This window comes from Arvicanthis niloticus, chromosome 21, assembly GCF_011762505.2.
Source record: "Arvicanthis niloticus isolate mArvNil1 chromosome 21, mArvNil1.pat.X, whole genome shotgun sequence".
NCBI classification, from domain to species: domain Eukaryota; kingdom Metazoa; phylum Chordata; class Mammalia; order Rodentia; family Muridae; genus Arvicanthis; species Arvicanthis niloticus.
Genome location: NC_047678.1, coordinates 25,250,677 through 25,270,527, shown reverse-complemented (window position 1 = coordinate 25,270,527; position 19,851 = coordinate 25,250,677). Strand labels below are relative to the sequence as shown.

Genomic DNA, 19,851 nt, shown 5'->3' with positions numbered 1-19,851 from the left:
GATTTTGAGGCACAGTGGTCCTGAAACACTTAGTACATGCCTTTAATTCCTGAAGACTAAGGCAAGGAAATCTTTGAGTTCAAAGTCAGCCTGAGACAAAGCAAGTCCCTGACATAGGCATGGAGATACACACCTTAATCTGGGCCACACCTTCTGCTGAAGGCCTACATAAAGACACTGGAAGAAAGAAGATTCACTCTTCTTTGACTGCTTGCACTTGCCAGAGCATCTGTTGGAACCTACTACTACAGAAGACGAGGTGAGCAACTCCTAGATTCTTGTACTTCCCATCAGAGTTGCCCATTTTTGGGTTAGGTGGACTAGAGACGGTAAGTCATCACAATAAATTCCCTTAATATACAGAGATATTTCCTTAAGTTTTGTGACTCCAGAGAACCCTGACTAATACAGTTCATTTTGACACTGACAAAGGAGAATAGAATTTGGGGGATAAATGTATGTTATCAGAAAATATGAGTTTTTTGTAAATGTTTTATGATGATTTCACTTTTCTCCCAGGATTTATTGACAGTCCATTTGATGAACCATAACTCTTTACAATAAGCACAGGGTCCAGTTTTAAGTTTATTTTGATATATCATAATTTTCTTCATTTATCCCAGGTTTTCAGGGAAGCTCAGTTAAGCATTCTGTCACAGACAGCTAGAAAAACAGTACCTAGTCCTATCATTAAACATCCCAAGGAGACACCCTTTCCCACAGAGACTTCACTCAGGTGTAGCCAGGACAGTGACTTGCACCATAGGAAAGAATTTCAGAAGGGTCACATAGTTGGAGTTTTGATAAGAAAATGACAGTATCACATACCCAAGGGGTAGGTAGGTGCGGCAAGCACCCAAGTGTAGAGGACACAGGTAAGCACTGGAAAAACCTGGACCATTAGTCATCAGGTCTGTCTCCTCAATGGGGGAAGATAGACCTGTTTCCCACCCAGAAGGTGGAAGTGGATGTTTTTAATGACCTGGTGGCCTTTGCTATCTGTATGGCCAGACCTCACCCAAATCCCCAGAATGTGTATCCCAGACTCTCCCTCCCTAGATCTTTATCTTTGTTCCACAGTCAATATAACTCATCCTTAGGGGAGATGTCATGTATACGTTATAGCCTGATTACTACTACACTATATCTGTCAGAGAGCACATCAGATCTTAGGCCCTTAAATTATAGAATACATCTTCACGGTCTCCTGTATTTTACAAAAGAGTTTCAATGTGGTCACATGCCTTAAGCTTTATTGCACAGATAAGATTGATAGTTATTACCAGGAAACTTTTTCCCCAAAGTAGTACTGTACTTAAACGTGTCTAAAATGAACCATCTGGTGTCAGACTCTAGCAATTTGAACCAGCCCAACTAAGAGTTTCCTAGTTTTCATCTTACTGTGTGTGGATCATTTCCCTACAGGCTGTGATGCTTTGTAGTGACCTCGATGCACAAGGGATAGGTGGGGCATATGCCTAAGAGCTGCCTGGAAGAGGTTTTCAGAGTCACTTGGAAAGGACACTTTCCCACCTAGTGAGCTGCCTGCAGGCTGTACAGGGTGCTCCACATTCCCAGCTTTGTGAGCTGTCACCCATGCCGGGGTGGGCTTTGCTGGTACAAATGTCTTTGAGTCATTTCTGCTCCTGCAAATAATCTCTTACTTATTTATATTCCTGTAAGCAACCCCAGTAAACTCATGGTTCACCAAGTCTGACTTGCATGGTATCTGCACTTTGCTCTCTCATAGGCTCCCTATCTGGTATGAGTGGGTTTGTGAAGTATTTACCCAGGAAATGTCTTGTCACACAACAGTTACATTAAGTATTGATGTTCCCAAGTCCATGTCCTTTTATTACACTTGGTGATAAATTGCAAAACACCCATAAGTACTCGGATTTTATTTCCACCTAAAAGGTTCCATACAGGGAAAGTAAGCCCACATTGTATTGGGATTGAGATAGTGGATTTCCCCCACAGAACATCATTCTTCCAAAAACATTAAAGAAAAGATTGACAGAATTATCCAGACATGAATGTTTGGAGATATTTTTCTTGAAGCTGAGTGAAATGAGCCTGTCGCTCCAAGAACATCTGACAGGGTTTATTGCTCTCTAGCAAGGATTAGGATTTTAAAAAAAATTAAATGTGCTGCCAATATTTGACAGATTCTCAATACTTTCTTGATGAGATCGAGTGATATACAGCAGTAGGTGATGGAACGTTTTGATGTTGTTAAATCAACTGTGTAAGCGTTTAGACTATTTGATACATCTGAGCAAACTAACATTTTCTAAATGACCGATGCACGACATCACAAAATCCTTTATAAGCAAAGAAGCTATTGACAAATGCCAGGTAAATTTTATTACTATGATCTGGTGTTCTTCATTTACAACCCTACAGTGTGTTGGCTTTGAATGAGATGGAAAAATGTTGTGATTGATTACAACCAAAAGCTAAAAAATAGGAACATCAGTTAAGAAATTGCCTCCATCAGATTGGCCTATCTTTCGGGCAATCTTTGGGGGCATTTTCTTGGTTGATATGAGCATGCATGGGGGACAGTGCCACCCCTGGAGAGATGGTCCTGGGTTCTATAAGAAAGTGGTTGGGCAAGACATACAGAGCAAGCCAGAAAACAGCATTCCTCCATGGTCTCTACCTCCTTCCTGCCTCCAGGTTTCTGCCAGCCTGCTCTGGGAATCCCTTATCTCCACTTTCAGAGAGTAGACCTATAGGTGAGGCTCCATATCCACCTGGCATTGATATTGGTTCTGGGGAGCTGGTCCTCAAACTTACATGGTCCTTGCTTTACTCTTTAGCCACTGACCTATCTCTCCGATCTCTTAAATGTTTGCTGCTGATAAGAATATAATGAGTTGACTACTGTTACGTATTCCATGTTCAGTTTCAACTTCCACCTTCTTTTGACACGGGGTTCTCATGTAGCTCAGATTGGCCTCCAACCTGCTAGATAGGCTTCTTGGGTCTGTCTCTTGACTGCTGGCATCACAGGTGGGCACCACCATGCTTGACTTCCAGTTTCAATTGCTAATACAAATATCAAGAGACACAAACTCAGAAAAGAAAACTTAGAGTCTATAGTCTTCAAGAGTCATGAGACCCAATGGGGAGGAAACCAGATGACCCCTTGTTGTCGTACTAGTCCCGAGAGTCAACTTACACATAGAGTTAGTTTTCATTTGACCGGCATTGTTTGACTCCTGTCCTGTTTTTAATCTGTAATATTAAAGGGTTTTATGCAATGCCACAGAGTTTTCAATTCTGCTGAAAAGACGGATGGACGGATGGACAGACGGATGGGTCCACATTTTTGCTTGGTCCCCTGAGCTGTGGCTGCTCTTTTCTGGACACATGCTCTCCCATGGCTCTCCATTCTTACTCTCTGCTCTTGAGGTCCTGCATTACTCACAGGGCTTGCTTATATCCCTGAAGCATCCACATATGTAGTATCTGGTCTATACAGTATCCTTAGTGCTTAGATGGAGGGAAGAGCTGGTAGTGTCCTGAGGATCCACTGATCCCATGCTGGGGGTGGGGGGTGGGGAGAGAAGATCCCAAGAAAGGAAGATGGCATCCTCAGATGAGAGAAACGTCCCCAAATTGGGGGCAAAGGTCTTTATGTGTGTGTTTGACATGTACATGTGTGTGTTTGTATGTTTGAATCTGTGAATACAGGTGTGTGCACATAATGTCGGAGACAATTTTGGATGTCAGGCTTCATCTTCTACTCAGAGGCAGTCTTCCAGGGTTTGCTGATGTGTACAGCAGGATAGCTGTGTGCTACCAGGATTCTCTTGTCTGCACCTCCCATGTCACAATAGAAGTGTCGTGATTACATACACAAGCTGTCTTGTCTGACTTTAATTAGGTTCTGTGGATTTGAACTCAGGTCTTTGATGCATGACAAGCAATTCAAGGCACTCTCTTACAGATTTCCTAAGGATCTGCTATTAATATAACCGTGAATGAGTACAGTACAAGAGGATAGAGATGGAGATTTCTACATGAATTTGGGTTCAGGATCCAGAGTATCCATTCAAATTCTCGCTTCGCTAAGGAAGCCATGAACATTTCCAGGCTGGTGACAGCATTCCTCCATTTAAGCTATTTCCACCCCGAACTTTGTTTTCCTGGGTTTTTGCTCATCCTTTTTTTGATCTCATTTCACTAAAAATTTTCATTAATGTGCTGCTGCCTGTCAATCAAGGGAACAGCTTTGCCTTGTTTTGATGTTTTAGAGCAGGCTATTCTGGAAACCACATGGGCTCTGAATTCAGAGGGAGCCGTTCTGCCTCAGTTTTGCCAGCAGTACATATCTTTCTCGTCTTTACTAGACTTCTTCCTTTGACTCTACGTATTTCACACTGTTGATGGAAATCCTTAGTTTCCACATTTGCCTTAAAGCCAAAGCTCCCATTCTGGGTAGTCAGAGGCATGTGCCTGCCAGAAGCCAGCTGATTTCAGTTAAAAAAAGAGGTGGGGCTCAACTTAGAGTAAAAACTGTTTTAATTGATATCAGCTTGCTTAGCTGACAAGGGCAGAGAGCTGGGACTAGCTTTCTCTCTGCCAAACAAATTACTAAGGAACATTTAAATATTAAACAGGTGCCCTTTTTGTTCTGGCTGTATGCATGTTGTGGATGTCACATTTCTTTGGGGTCATGTGATGACCCCATCTTCCCCTCTTCTCCCTCTCATCCCCAAGTGTGTGTGTGTGTGTGTGTGTGTGTGTGTGTGTTTAAAATGTTCATATGTTACTTATATGAACTACACATACATGTATCTTTTTTGTTTCATTTTGCCTGCTAAAACTGGTCATAAAAAAAAGGAGACAGCCTTCAATATCTAAGGTTTAAGAAGAGAACCAAAGACATCAATGGTATCTGGCTTTTATATCTGATTTTGGAGCACTTTTATGGAAGAGAACGGAAGTTGGCTTAAAGGATGGAGGGCTTAGCTCCCCAGACTCCTCTGTGTACTCATTCCAGCAAATGTGATTTAGCCAAATTGCTACCAGGGCCTGAAGAGCTGACTTTGTCCCATCCATTTTCAGTAGAGGGTGTGCCTGTGAGTTCTCTATTTAAAAGGTATGTACTGAGAAGCCTGTCCTGGGAGATGGGTGGCAGGGTGGGTAAAATCCAATTTCCACTCCTCAAAGAGAGCCTGATACTATGATCCCAGGGACGCCAGGGAGATCAAGTGAGCTCGTACACAACAAGAACTTAGAATGATGTCTGTTTCCCAGTCACCTCTTATTACTGACTATGTTTGTGCCCTTCCACAGTTCACATATGGAAGTCCTGGTGCCAACTGTGATGCTATTAGCAGGTGGACACTCTGTGAGATGGCTGGGTAATGAGGAAGACATTCTTGTGGGGGAATTAGTGTCCTTATAAGAACAGAGAACTCTTTATTTAAGCTACTGGGTGTTGTTTTGTTATAGAAATCTGGGGTAAGATACCCTTAAATGATCGTTGGGTCCTATTTTTACTATTTGGGGTGGGGGGCTGAACTTGAGTCTGGCTATGAAAAGAGAAGTAAACTGCCTAAATGTCTGCCAGGCAAATTGGACTCTGTCCTTTCTAATTCAACATCCCAGGGAGTCTACATTGAGTGAAGACATCCCAGCAGATATTGGAGGATGGCATGTCATGGCACTTAAGGACAGTCACAAACACTCAACCCACCTGTTAAATCTATCACTGGTCAGATATAGATCAGAGGCCACATTGATAAGTCTAGTTGTTTATTCACTTGTTTTATTGATCACCTCTGTATTGGCTAAACATCTACTGAGTAACTTCCTACATACCAGGTACATAAACACAGATGTTCATACACTGGCTTGGGATTAGAAACAGTCATTAGGTATTTCTGTTATATAGAGCATAAATTATTTCAAGTTAGAAGCAATGATGAAGCACCAGTGTCCCCTGATGTCCCCTCAAGCATGTGACATACACACCTCACTGGCAGGGAATTGCTTCAAAAAGAGGAACAAGACTACAACTCTTAGAAAAAGATTCTGTAAGTACCCAATTTATTCAGAAAACAATACAATCTAAACAGTTGTGACTTTTTTTTCTGTCGTACATTTTTTTTTAAAACCATCATTCCCAAAATGTTATGCATTTGGTTGACATGTATTTGCAAGATAATCTATAATTATAACTCTGGAAATTGTACAAGACATTTTATTTGCTTAATTATTATTGTTTCCCCTAAAAAACAAACAGAACCAAAACCTACCCCAACAACAGATTTCTTTTGCTTTGGATACATTTCACTATTTTTCTGACCAAAAATAAGTTACATTTTGTGCCTTTGATAGCTTATAAAACATTTGTCCATTTCTCCGAGAAAGGATGATAAGAGAAGTCATTGTTTTGGTTTAAGACTTCCTTAGATTCAGACAAAATATCCCCACCCTATACAATTTCAGGGCATTTCTGCTTACGGAAGTTGTACTCAGGAGTGATACAAAAGAGGCCATAAGAAGCCCCCTCAGTGAGCTCAAAGACCAAGCAATTAGAATGGAAACCTGGGCAGCTATTTGGCATGAATAAGATTCCACTCAAGATCCAAGGGAGGAATCTTGGGAAATAATTTCTAGGAACTGACATAAAAATGGAACCACCCATGCAGGGAGCTGTGGTGCCTCTTTTAGCCAAGCAGGAGCAAACTGGAAGGAGTGCTCCTCAGTCCCGATGAGGAAGTGGCAGGGCTGTAAAGCAGGCTGATGTGGGGTGGACAGCTTCTGGAATCAGTCTCCTTACTTTCCAGTCTCATCTCAGAGACAGACTGGCCCTCTAAGCTACTGGGGGCGGAAGAGGTGGCATGGGCAAGCAGGCTAGGAGCTGCTCTGTTTGGCGTGATCTCTGTGGCGAAAGCCTCAAGTTCAGAACCTCATTAGTCCTTGTGCAGTGCAAGCACTGCATTAGCATCACCGAGGACCATGTAAGAAGTGCAGAACCTCAGGCCCTGCATTAGAAAGCTTCATTAGAAGAAGATTCTCATGGAATTGTTGTCTATGGGAGTGTGTAAAGATGGGTACTGGGATAAATGACCCAGGCCCGCTTCAAAAAAAGACTACCTCTAGGTACATAAATTTATTTAGTAGAGAGAGACCATTCTCAGCAGAGAGAGGTTATAGATAACAACTGGAAAAACAGTGTAAGGTTATTTTTATTATAATTATTTTAAACATGCAAAATACAGTCCATGCATCTGCCATTTTGAAAAGTCTCTCATCCTATAGGAGCTTAAGCCAAATATACGTTTTGGCTATCAACATTCAAGAAATGTTTCAAAATGCTTTACAGTGTAAAGATAATAAGAAATTTAGCAAAATTTCAACAAACCGGTATAAAAATGGATACATATGCCATTTTAATTTCAAGGCGACATGCTGTAAAGAGTATGTTATAACTGTATTTCATTGTAAAAAGTCTTTAACAATACAAGGGCTTAACAGATCCAGACCTTGGGGTTACACATGCAAAAAAAATGTCAGTTAGTTAAAAATCACCAAAACGTGCTATCTTTAAATGTATATTATTGTTTTTGTTGTTATTTTAAAGTACAGGAATAGAATAAACAGTGCTTCAGAATTCTGTAAGAGTGTGGAGTTCACGGTGCCAGTGTCCGGGATGATTCATACACTTCCGACGAACACTTTGGTTTAATCCCTTTACCATTGTAATAGTCCACGACTTGATTTGGGACTTCGGCCAACACACTCTTTGCAAGGGCAGCTGGCGATGCCTGCGAGGAAGAAACAACAGTCACCTGAAGTGGACGCAGACTCTAACGCAAAGATCTGAGCCCTGCCCTGAGCGGGACAGTCTCGTTCGTTCCCTCAGCCATCCAACCATCACCCACTCAGTGTTTGCGCTCTGTGTCTGCAAATGTAAACTCACATCTGAGGATGAACTGTTCTGCAGAGTTTTGCTTTGTTTTAAAATTTGCATTCAGTTTTAGATACTTAGGTTCTGGTTGCTATGCCAGGAGTGGTGGAACTCTGGAACCAGTAAGAGTCATGTGAAGGCGACTCGGCATGGCCAAGTTCAACCAGCCTTTGAGATACCAGGCTGTAAACACTGCCTACCAGCGATATCACGTCAGACAGATACTTCCTAACAGTGCAGATGCTCTGAATGGGGGAATCTGTATTTCTAACACAAATGCTCTGGTAATTCCTATTGAATCTCAGATGTGCTGTTATAGAAAGTCACAAACACCGTGAGACCAAGTCATCCCAGAAAAAAAATGACAGCATGCCTCTGATATTTAACTTGGGCACATATTTAAAATTTGGGGGAGAGGGGAGTGGGATTCGAGAATTCTAGAGACAGCAAAGCATCTGATGAAGAAATGCATCTGAAGAAAGAATGCGCGCCCCTGTGTCAGGGGTGGTGGTGGGAGGTGGGGTGGATTGTGGTAGTGGTGGTGGTTGTGGTAGTAGAGGTAGGGACTTGGTTTGGGTAGTCATTCAGTTAGAAAGTGAGATTGGCGCAAGGATCTTGAATGACCCTGTAGTACTGATTCTGCAGCAGAGAATAGTTTAAGTCAAGAGCATAGTGGACTCTGGGATCATAGACAACTGGACCTGACTCTTGGGTCTGACCCCTAGTATTGACTTTGTAACCCCTGGGCAATCTGCTTCTCTGAGCCCCTATGTTAGCTATTGGCGGAATTGGATGGTTGGCAGGGTGACCAGTTAACAAATATATGAGATTGCCAAGAAAGGAGAGCTAGCCCAAGGGCCAGCAGACTGTGCTTCTAATCTTCTCTTCCTTAAACCATTCAACACTAAGCCCTGATCTCAGAAGCAAAGTAAGAAGGAAACAGAAGTCACGCTGTCTAATGGAGTATGAAAAACAAACAAACACTTAAAAAAAAAAAAAAAAACCAAACAGACTGTTAGCTGCGAAGTCCAGAAGCATCACCATGAAGCGCTTCGGTTTCTGATGTTCATGTATGCATAGCGGCAGGGACAGAATTCATCTCTAACCTCTCCCTGGTTACAAAGGTTAGAAGGCCCAAAACCAACTTGATTTCCCAGCATTTTCTCCATCTAGGGATTGCCACATGATCCAATTTGCCCCATGAGATGCGAGTGGAAATTTCCTAATGAATTTAATAACTCCTTACTTTCTGTTTAAAGGGAACAGACCTAGTTGTCTCTGTTTTCCTCTTCCTTTTCTTTTTTCCCTTCAATGAGAATGATAATTCCTGGAAACAGACAGCCCTTTTATTATCATGAAGACCTATCGAAGGAGACCATAAAGTACTGATTTCCACCCTTGGAATCAACCAAGAAAGGAGTGGTTTGAGCCACCATGGCTAACATTTAGTTACAAAAGAATAAGTTTGCTCACTCCCCATCAAAGACATTTCTTCCTGTAGCATTCGGTGACAGTTGCTTTCCAGTCATAACTGGTTAAGATGCAAAGAACAGTCAGTGGCCAGCCCCAGTTGACGTAATCACACACAATCCCTACACCCGGCTCTCAGGGGATGTCTCAGAAGAGGGGTTGGAGCCAGAGGACCAGGGGGTCTGCTGAGATAGTCTCTTTCATAGATGAGAGGGGAGCTGTACTCTTTAAATCTTAACAATATGGTCACCTTAACAAGAGCTGATAAACAGCACCAGTTGACATGCCACTGTGGATAGGTGGAATCTCAGAAGGTCCTGTCCCTAGATGAAAGACTACTGGACATTAATGGCTGTTGAGAGGGACAATTTTCTCCAGGGATGAGCTAGCTAATCCTGTGTGCTCTGCCCCAAATACATGTATGTGAGTGCTAGAGACTGAACCAGGTCCTAATGTTTGCATGGCAAGCACTTTCTAGACTGTCTTTTCTCCAGCTCCAATTTTAATGAATCTGAATGCAAATAGCCACTTGTGGTTAGTGGCTAGCTCACTGGAGAGCTCCGGTCCTAAGGGAGCCCCATGTATATCTGTGCTGGTACAGGTATATAGTTGTAGGAACATGAGTTGGATGGAAAAGAGCCCAAAGCACGAAATCAGTTGGGTAGTAGTAGTATAGGCAGTCTATACTAACCACTTCTGTGGATCGGACATTGTCCAGCCACCACCTTCTACCATCTAATGCATCTGTAGCATTTGCCTCATGTTACCAAAAGTCTGTGTCACCGAGAGGTTAAGCAATTTGCCCAGAGCCACATAGTTCAGAGCCTGTCCCTGTACACATCAATGCACCGTGTTACCACGCAGAGCCAACAAAAGAAAGGCAACTCAGGGGTTACCGGTGTGTGCATGAAATATCAGCTCCTCATCTTCCTTTTATTGGTGGCTTATTGAATTCTGAGTAGATTAGTTGGAATAATGAAATGTTTTTCAAAATCTAATTTGAAACCCAGGAAGATAAGGGAGGTGAGAATTCTCTTGTCACTCTGCCCGTGTCACCCCAAGGAGACTGCAAATGCACAGGACAGAGTACGGGATGGGTACCATGTCCTTGTCCTGCTTGGGGCAGGTCTCCCATGGGACAATTCTTTTGTTTCCAGTCTCCCTTCAGTTCCTGTCAATAATCTTTTTTTTTTTCTTATACCTAGCTTAAACTGGAAGTTGTTGGCTGGCAGGGGTCGGGGGGAGGGTCCTGTCTCTGCTCTGAAGTCATTTTAGGAGTGTAGGACCCATGACTTGCAGGCCACATCAACTACATGTAGCCTGGTCTCCAGTGACACATGCATACCTACCTACCCACACATGCACATATGCACACAAACATATATACACACACATACTACACACACATGTACACACACACATACATACACATACACTGGGAGTAACTGTAGGTTATTATCCACCCATGGGCTGCTTAGCATATAGATTTTTTGCAAGTCTCAGAAAATTCTGCAAAGCCTAGACTCAGGCTTTCTTAGCTGACTGGGTTCCCAGTGGGTGTGGAGCTGAGGAACCTGGGTGCGTGCAGTCCTGAGGTAATGTGCATTGTTGACATGGGTGTGGCTATGTAAAAAACCCCAGTGCTTCAGCCCCATGGGAATGGCAACAGCCTTCCTCAAGCAAGGCTCAGAGGGATGCCAAAGCCTTCCTCAGGTATAAATGAGGATGCTGATAGTGTGTACAGAAAGTGCCCACCATAGCTCCCAACACCATGTTTGCAGCTTAAAAGCCTGGCCCCCAACAAAGGCTGCTCCTACCTCAATTAGGTAAACCTGTCTCCTTAGTTCAGCTTCTCCCAGGGTGCTGCAGCTGCCACCAGACAGCCAAGTCCAACGCACCACACAACTTTTCTGTGTGTCTGTGTGTCTGCCTTTTCCCTTGCTGCCCCAGTCAGGTCTGTCTTTGGAAGCCAGGCTGGATGAGGAACCAATGTGTGTGTGTGGTGTGTGCCTTGTACAGTAAATACTCCATGAATTTGAGGCTTAGAAGGTGTTTGAATAGAGGCCAGCACCTTTCATGGCTCGACGGCATTGCTCTTGTGTGGATACGTCGGGGAGTGTGGTAGCTAGTTTTAAATGCCAATTTGGTAGTGATACATCTACTTTTATTTGGCCTGGCTGATGGCAGGCCAGCACACTCTGTGAGAACAGCCTTCCCTCTACCCTAAGGGTGATAGAACGCCATGTGGCATGTCTGTTAGAAGCAGAATGTCATGTGACACAGCTGCAGCAAATTGAGCCAGCTCCAGCACACCCTTCTATGTGGATAATGCTAGGCCTTTCTGATGCCATACTCTGCTGTCTGTAGCAGACAACTTGAAACCTTGGACTAGCCTCAGATACCCTTTTTTAGAAACCCTGTCCACGGGAAATGGTGGAAGATGGAATGCTGGGAAGTTATTCTTTCCTGCAGCACTGACTTTAGATCTCCTGGTGAGATCGGCTGCCACTGCCACTTGAAAATGCCCTCTACACTCAGCTCTGCAGCAGGGGATTGATTTCCTGTTTGCTTAATGATTTTAATTACATCGAGGCCCTCTATAAAAAGAGAATAGTGATCACGTGGCAGTATGGTGAGGAAGGGATTTGGGGAGCCCTGGAGTGTATAGTCTCTTCCCTTTGAGGTTGGACAGGTCATAGAATTTAGGGTTCAGCTGAGGCTGTTTGGCTGGTGCTAGTTCTGAATGACACTGCAAAGCCTGTCACAGAAAGACAGAGGTACAGGCAGCCATGCCTGGAGAGCACATACAGAAAACAGGACAACAGAGAATAGCTCTGTTGCTGAGAAGTGTGACTGGGGTCCCAGGGTGAGTCCAGATTGGATTTGCTGTGCTTGGACACAACTGGTAAGTTGGCTGTAAAGAATGTTGGAAATTCATTTGAGTGAGAGTCTTTGGAGCAGAATGGCTTTTCCAAGTATGCATCTAGTGGAGAGAGTCTGCACTGGCTTATAGGACACTGTGGGAAAGCCTGCATTGGATTGCATGGCACCATGCCTCCCGCTCTTGTACCTCAAGGGCAATGGAGTCCCACATAGGGAGGGGCTGCCATAGAAGCTAACAGGTCTGTTTCCAGAAAAGGGACACATGCATTTGCACATTCATGGTAACCTGTACCAAGGAGACACAGCAAAGGACACTGAAGACTCGCATACTTCCTTCTGCTAGGAGCTCATGTTTCGACACACCCTCCCTACCCACAATGGTGGCAGCAGCAGCAGAAGAGAATCCAGGGCTTTAATGGAGAGCAAGGGCTAGGGATGTGCTCTGTCCTTTGATGGTGCTTACAAGGGCCTGCAAACTAAAGGATACAGGAGCTCTACATGCCTAACTACTGTACTTCAATGTCTCCCAGACATATCCTGGACATCTCTGAAAGGGCCTTGGATGAACCCAAGAAAGTCTTAATGCTGGCTATCACAACTTATTTTGGGGTGGGGTCTGTAGAAATTTTAATCTACTTCTGACTCTATGGACTTAGTAATTATCCCCAAATTGGAAGAGTGTTATGAGAATCTTCTCAATAGCATACTAGGGAATTATCTAGAGTGTTTGTTTGCTCTAGCCAATCAGGAAGCACAACTCTGCTTCACTGTTTACTGTGGATGTTGGCTCAGGACTGTACAAAACCAATAGAATACAGGTGATTTTTGTCCAGCAGAGAAGTGACTTAAAGATTATGGGTTTGTATGTTCTTGGTCACGAACCAGTCTGCTTTGATGAGCTTATTCCAGTATTTTCTCCCATCACTGGCCATACTAAACTACTTTCATATTCATCTGTTCTAGCTCAGTCATCTTGCTCCTGAGCGAGCAGACTAAATTGCCAATGCTGTTCACTATCCCGAGTTGGCTTAGGTGTCTATCATTTTGCTCACAACTTTTGCCAAGCAGAGATAACCTTCTGCTGGCAGGGCTGGGCTGGATTTCAGCTTGTCCTTGCTCCTTTCCCAGGTATCCTCCAGTAATCAATAAGCTGCCCGACTATTTATGACGCCCCTGAAGGAACAAAAATCCTAAACTTCTGAGCAAAGGCAAGCATTTTAAAAAATTTGGCAACTATATTTACCATGACTATATTTGTAACTCAATATATGCTTTCTTCTCCAAATAGTTATGATCTGTATATCCTTCCTATAGGATTGGTTCTGCCTAAACAGGGGCTGCTGATTAAGAGTAACAGGTCACATTGATGGACATGTGGGAGATGTGAGGATGTCCCCATGATGTCTATGCATACATGTTTGAAGTTCCGGAACGGCACAAACTGGACGATGTCTCGAAGGACAGGCTCTCCCTTGGGTGACCTTAGAATTCCGTCATCACCGTCCAGCATCTGCATGTCACTGAAGTCGGCATTCCCCACTCCCACGATGATGACTGACATGGGGAGGTGGGAGGCATGGACGATAGCCTCCCGAGTGTCAGCCATGTCTGTGATGACACCATCTGTCAGGATCAGCAGGATGAAGTATTGCTGGAGTCAGGAGTCAGATGACAGGTGGGGGAGAAAGTGACAATACAGTATCAGTTAGATGTCGATATCTAAGTGGCCTCCTTGCAGAGGAACCATAGCAGCAGAGACAACAGACATTTCTGTTTATTTCTTCAACTTTTTATTAAGAAAATTCCAGTGAAAAAAACAAAATAGCCTGGGCACCTCTGTGGAGTCATTACTGGGTATCAGCAATTATCGACATATGGTCAACCCTGCTTTAGTTATTGGCCTTACCTACCTAGTTCATATGATTTTTGAAGCATATTCTGTATACCACAGCATTTCTATAAGGAATATGTACAAAGATGAAAATTTTACTAATAAAACAATATTCTATACGTGAAACAAAAATTTATAACCCACTGAACAGAGCCACAGGGTATTTGTGCTTTGCTGTATACAAAGCTTTTCCATAGGATTTCAATTATGATTCTGCCTTAAACTAAAACCTGTGGTCTCAAGAGCCATTCTCTGGTCACTCACACTCCACAATACAGGGTGTTTTCCACAAACGGTCTCCAAAGTGGATTTCAAGGAGATGTCCTCCAGGAATCCCAAAAGTTCTGGCTCCTTTAATGCTTCTTGTTCACTCTGATCTACCGATTTGGTTACTGCCCCAAATGGGCTGTTGGCTTTGGCTCTTGATGACTGCTCTATTTCTACTTCTAGAGCATCACTGGCTGACCCTCCCCAGTTCTGCTAACCTGCACTTCAGCTTCGTGTTCGCTTACTCTGCTCACAACCTCACCAAAGCTCTTCACCATTCGTCACTAGTACACTTAGGACATGGCGTCTTCCAGTGTCTACCTTCTAGACAATCTCCCATCTTTCCAGACTACCCATTTGCCCTCTGTCTTCCCGTTGCCTTTAGAGAGACCTCAAGACCCATGTTGCCTCTGTATCTTTTCAGGTTCTCAGCTCTGCCCTACCTGATCTAAGCTTCGGGTCAACAACAGGCACATGTTAAGCCTATGCAGGGCAGCCTTAAAGCCTTAAGGTCATGATGAATGGAGCCACAAAAATTTGAGCTTAATTATAATAATATCACTATTACAAAGCTCAGGATAGGTAGAAAGCAGGAGACTGGGAGTCAGGAGAACTGGATTCCACGCTTCGTTCTGTGATGCCTGAAATATCCTTTTATGCGTTGGTCTAAGATACTTTATTTCTCAAAAGCTGAGAGGGACAAGATCACTATATGATCTCCTTCAGCTTGAAGACCTTTGAAAATCTAGAGCTGTTGTGTCTTGTGTAGTAGCTAGTAACCTCATGAAAATATTGGGCATTTCAAATGTGGCCAGAATAAAAAGAGGGGCTGAATTTTAAATTAAAAAGAGACTCAATTTAGTTATTAAACACTTTAAAAGTAAATTTAGAACAAACCAAATTAATATGATATTTTTCATTCGTCAACTTGTAATATATAAATGAAGATCAGTGTTTGTCATAAATCAGCACCCCAAACTGAGATGCCACTAAATGTAAAATACACAAATATTTTAAAGTCTTAGTACAAAAATCTCTAAAATATCTCATTCATAATTTTATATGAGTCAGATACTAATGTGCCAATATGTTGACTAGTTGGGGTTTTATTATTAGTAAAGGATATAAAATGGGTCTTCTTGTTTCTTTTTACTTTGTAAATGTGGTTATGTCAGAGTTTAAAATTGTATCTAGGACTTGTACTATATTCCCTTTGGATTATGAGAATGAAAATCTCTGCTAGGAGATGACTGGTTAGAGGTCAAGATAATGGTTCTCCTAGCATGCATGTGAAAGATGTACTGACTCTTGTTTTTCAGCCTCCCTGCTCGCTGTCCATGTGGAGAGTCTGCCACAGGGCTGAGGTGGAGATCGGAGTAAAGACTCTCACACCTGTCAGTGCAGGAAGAGCCACTGGAACTGAGAGCAGATATTGTCTGTCATGAGCATACTGTGCTAGCACCACAGTGAGATGGGATGAAAGAGGTTTAGGGAGATTAAACACAGGTCAAACCCAAGAGGACTTTCCACACAGTCCCAGAAAAATACCTGATCATTGCATAAGTGTGGGGAGACTAAGACGTTCTAGGCAGAGATATTATAGCTCTAGTGGAGCACTTGTCAGGCACGGGAAGTCCTGGGTTTGATCCTCAGCATTACAAAGACTAGTAAGTATGTAAGTAAGAATGAGCATAACGTGCTAACTCACGACAACAAAAATTAAGAATGCTTTGGAGTCAAGAAAGTGTGAATATTCATTTCTTCCAGGTTTAATGTACAAATCTTAATAAGCTACAGACTACTGTATTGAGCCAGATGGAAATTTCCAAATAGAACAGTAATAACAGCTCATTTCACAGTCAGCTCAGGTAAGTGCTCATGTGTGAACTATTACCATCTATGAATATACCTGAGGTCTATGGAGAGGTATTTATGCCCCTAGAAGAATTCTATAATATCAAAGAGAAAAATCCTATTGCAAGATCCCCTGACACAGCTTATCTAAAGGGCTTAAGCTCATGTCCCTTAGTAGTGATAACAGGGGAACCTAGACCACAGTGTCCAACAATGGGAGAAACTGCCAGAGAAAAGGTAAATTCTCCGCATTGCTAGGAGGTCCTATTTATCTGGTACTTTGTTTATAGTTGCTTTATTACATGTGGTTCTGAATTTTGACTATTGCAGTCTCTTCAAGAGCAGACTCATCTGGCACTGGAGTTGTTAGTGATGGCCATCATCACCTCGTGTTGGCTTGTACTAGCACAAAATCTACATGTGTGTCTTTGCTATTGTCCCTTTACTAGGCCCTGGTATCCTAGAAGGATTGAAAGCATCTACTCTTAAAATTAAGCTGCAGGAAATTCCAAAGTTGTCACAGATGCTCTTGTGAACAAAGGAAAAGGGACAGGTTTTCTCACTTTCCCCTTGCCTGGTTTTGTAAAGAATGTGGTTTTAGTCTCATTTTAAAAAATCTATTTTAGCTATCTTTTAGCTAAATGTTCATGATGACGAACAGACTATATAGTTGAAGATGAGCATACATTTCTAATTCTCCTATCTTCACTTCCTGAATGCTGATTTTATTATTCATGTGCACCACCATACCTACATTATGTGGTACTAGAGATTAAGTCCGGGGCTTTGTGTACACTAGGTAAACACTCTGCCCACTGAGTTACACTGCCAACCCCTTAGTTATGTTTTCAAAAGATCAGTCCAGCTTCTGCATGAAGCATGATACACTTCATGGGCAAAGAGGAAGTACAGAGTCTACTTAGAACTTGCTTTCATGGCCCTGAACAAACAGTGGCCATGAAGGTATTAAGAGATGGTAACACATGGCATATAGTTTGAAGATAGACTAGCATCATAACTTGCTGATCAGTTGGATGGGGAGGGGGCATTAGCAGAATTTCAAGACAGCAGCTAGCCACTCTTACCTCCTAGTTAATGTCCTTGTGTGTTCTTTTTTCATGCTGAGTTGGAATGGTCCATGCAATCAGCAGGGTATTATGAGATGATGGAGTGAGACTTCTGTGATAAGTTATGAGACACAGTAATCCTCCTTTGTCATCTTTGGGGTCTCCTGGGTGGGACTAGCTGCTATGCTATGGGAAGCTTTAGTAGTTCTCCCACCCAATGAGGAAATGAGGTCTCTGACAGAAACCAGCAACCACATGGCAGGCATACAACTAAGCCATCTATCAGCAGATCTTTCAGCTTCAGGCCACTCTTCAACCAGTACCTTAGATGAAACCTTGGGAGACCTAAGCCTGGGCCACGTAGGCTAGCTGTGCTTGAATCTCCGGTCCACAGAACATGTAGAGATAATACATGTTTATTGTGGTTTTAAATTGGTTAATGCTGTGTGTCATTCAGCAAGAGGAAATGAGAAGAAAAGATACAACGAAAGTCAAGGAACCCAGATTCCTTCAGGGTTATAGCCTTAGCATCTAGTTGCATTATGATAGTTGTAGAGACCGGGAAGACCGGGAGTTGAGCATGACACAATGCAGTGAATGTAGTAGATCCTACAATTGTGTGTCTGTGTTCAGGCAAAGAGGTAGCCATTTGTGTCTGCCCTAAGCTCCGCATCCCAGCAGATGTGGGTTTAATTAACTTCATCTTTCCTCAGATGAAGAGACTGAAGATGGAGAAGTTAAGCCATTTAGGAAAACTAGATTTGACTGTCAGGCTAGAATGGCCATTATGACCAAATGGTCAAAAGAGGCAGGGTAAACCCCTGACCCTCTCCTTACCGATGCCTCCTTGGTATTTGTCTCCTCTGAGGCTGACTTGGCAACCTTCTGAATGATGGGAGCGATGTTGGTCGGACCATAAAGCTGGAGCTTGGGAAGACAGCTCTGATAGGCTTCCACGACTCCTTGAATTCCTGAGGTGAGATTTGAAAAATTGACATGGTCCTTTCAAATATATTTGCTTACACACAAAAGCAGCACTAACTTTCTCCAGGCAGTCTTTATCCATACCACAAGTAGGATCTCAGGACAAAAGGGAATACTAGGTCAGTATATTGCTGCCTCCCCCTGCCCCACTAAAATCAGATCACAATGGGGCATCAGAAGGAACTTTCCACAAACTTCACCCCACATACGCTTTTATTGGCTCACGATTTAAGGAGGTAGAGGGTGCTCCCATTTTATGGGTGAAGAAGCAGAGGCTAAAAAAAAGTGCCCTGGGTTCCAGAGAAAGTGAGTTGCAGACTCAGCATATAAATCCAGGTGTTTGGGCTGGAAGGACCACTAAGCAAGTCCTTAGTGGCTTTCGTGGTCTGTTTGTTTGTTTATCATGCTGTTGATTTTAGAGTAAACACTGCCTGTAACTGTCACAGGACCTGTGACCATTCTCTCCAGATATCATACCCAGTAAGGGCAATGACCATGACTCATTCATTTCTCTATTCCTGCCAAAGGGCTTGCAGCAATGCAAAGAATACACGAGTGTGTTGTGATCGTGCACACAGCCTGCACACTCATAGTCTGGGTGTTATGAGATGACTGATGTCAACTGCTCATTTAAGGCAGGGCGTTCACCCTGAGGCCACATGAACTCAGGAGATAGAAAAGCCTTGGATTCTGCTGGGAGACGTACTTCCGCCTGCGCTGTTATAGTTTTGCCTGACAGAAGACCATTATAAATAAATTGCCATTATAAATCCCTTTTATTTACATGGATGCCGTTGTTGCCCATGCAACTTTTGCTTTCCCTGCTTTAGCTCCTCTTTCTATCCTTCTTGGTACCAAAGCAGCACACTGCTCTTGATTTTGACCATAGGGAGTCACAGGAATCACTGTTGAAATTGTTCTGCAGAGCCTGCAAATCAACCTGTGAACAATTTGGATGAGCAAGTTCTGTTCTGTTCTGTTCTGCCTTATATGGGTTTCTAACCTTACTGAAAACACTCTAACACTCTACCCACCCAGGCCAGCCTGGGACACAGATCCCTGTCATTCCAAAGAAAGACACCAAATTATTTTACCACACAGAAGAGAACCAAAGTAAGGCTTTTTTTTTTTTTTTTTTTTTTTTTTTTTTTTTTTTTTTTTTTTTTTTTTTTTTTTTTTTTTTGGAGGGCATACAAACTTTTACCTAAGAGAAGGAAGTTTGATTTCCTTTTCAAAACCATTGGGGAGTTGAACTCTGAGAGTGTGAAATGGTAAACACTAGGGTATGTACCTCAGTCTCCTTTGGTGGGAAACCACCTTTGTCTTTGGCAGTCTTTTCCTGACCTGGAAGCTCAGGGTTTCAGCTAGGCTGGATATGTCTGGAGAATAGAGGAGTCTAAACCAGAATAAACTGAGCTTGAGTGATGGGGGACAGAATACTGGGATAATGTAGATCCTGATTTTGAGGGCACTGTGTTCATAGCCAATGATACTGATGTCAT

General features: G+C 42.9%; 1 protein-coding gene across 4 annotated transcripts in view; it reads right to left on the bottom strand.

Moving 5' to 3' along the window:
• Positions 1-6,038: 6,038 nt before the first annotated feature.
• The window catches only part of Cpne4 (copine 4), a 457,007-nt gene continuing 443,194 nt past the window's right edge, over positions 6,039-19,851 (bottom strand). For 3 of the 4 annotated variants that reach the window (XM_076917257.1, XM_034484438.2, XM_076917256.1), the window contains exons 14-16: positions 18,203-18,336; positions 13,701-13,937; positions 7,514-7,790 (exon numbers count right to left, since the gene is read on the bottom strand). In XM_076917257.1, coding sequence (XP_076773372.1) covers positions 7,656-7,790; positions 13,701-13,937; positions 18,203-18,336 — 506 coding nt within the window. In that variant the 3' untranslated portion in view covers positions 7,514-7,655. Of the gene's footprint in view, positions 7,791-13,700; positions 13,938-18,202; positions 18,337-19,851 lie in introns of all 4 variants that reach the window. The other variant, XM_076917258.1, reaches the window with a different exon arrangement.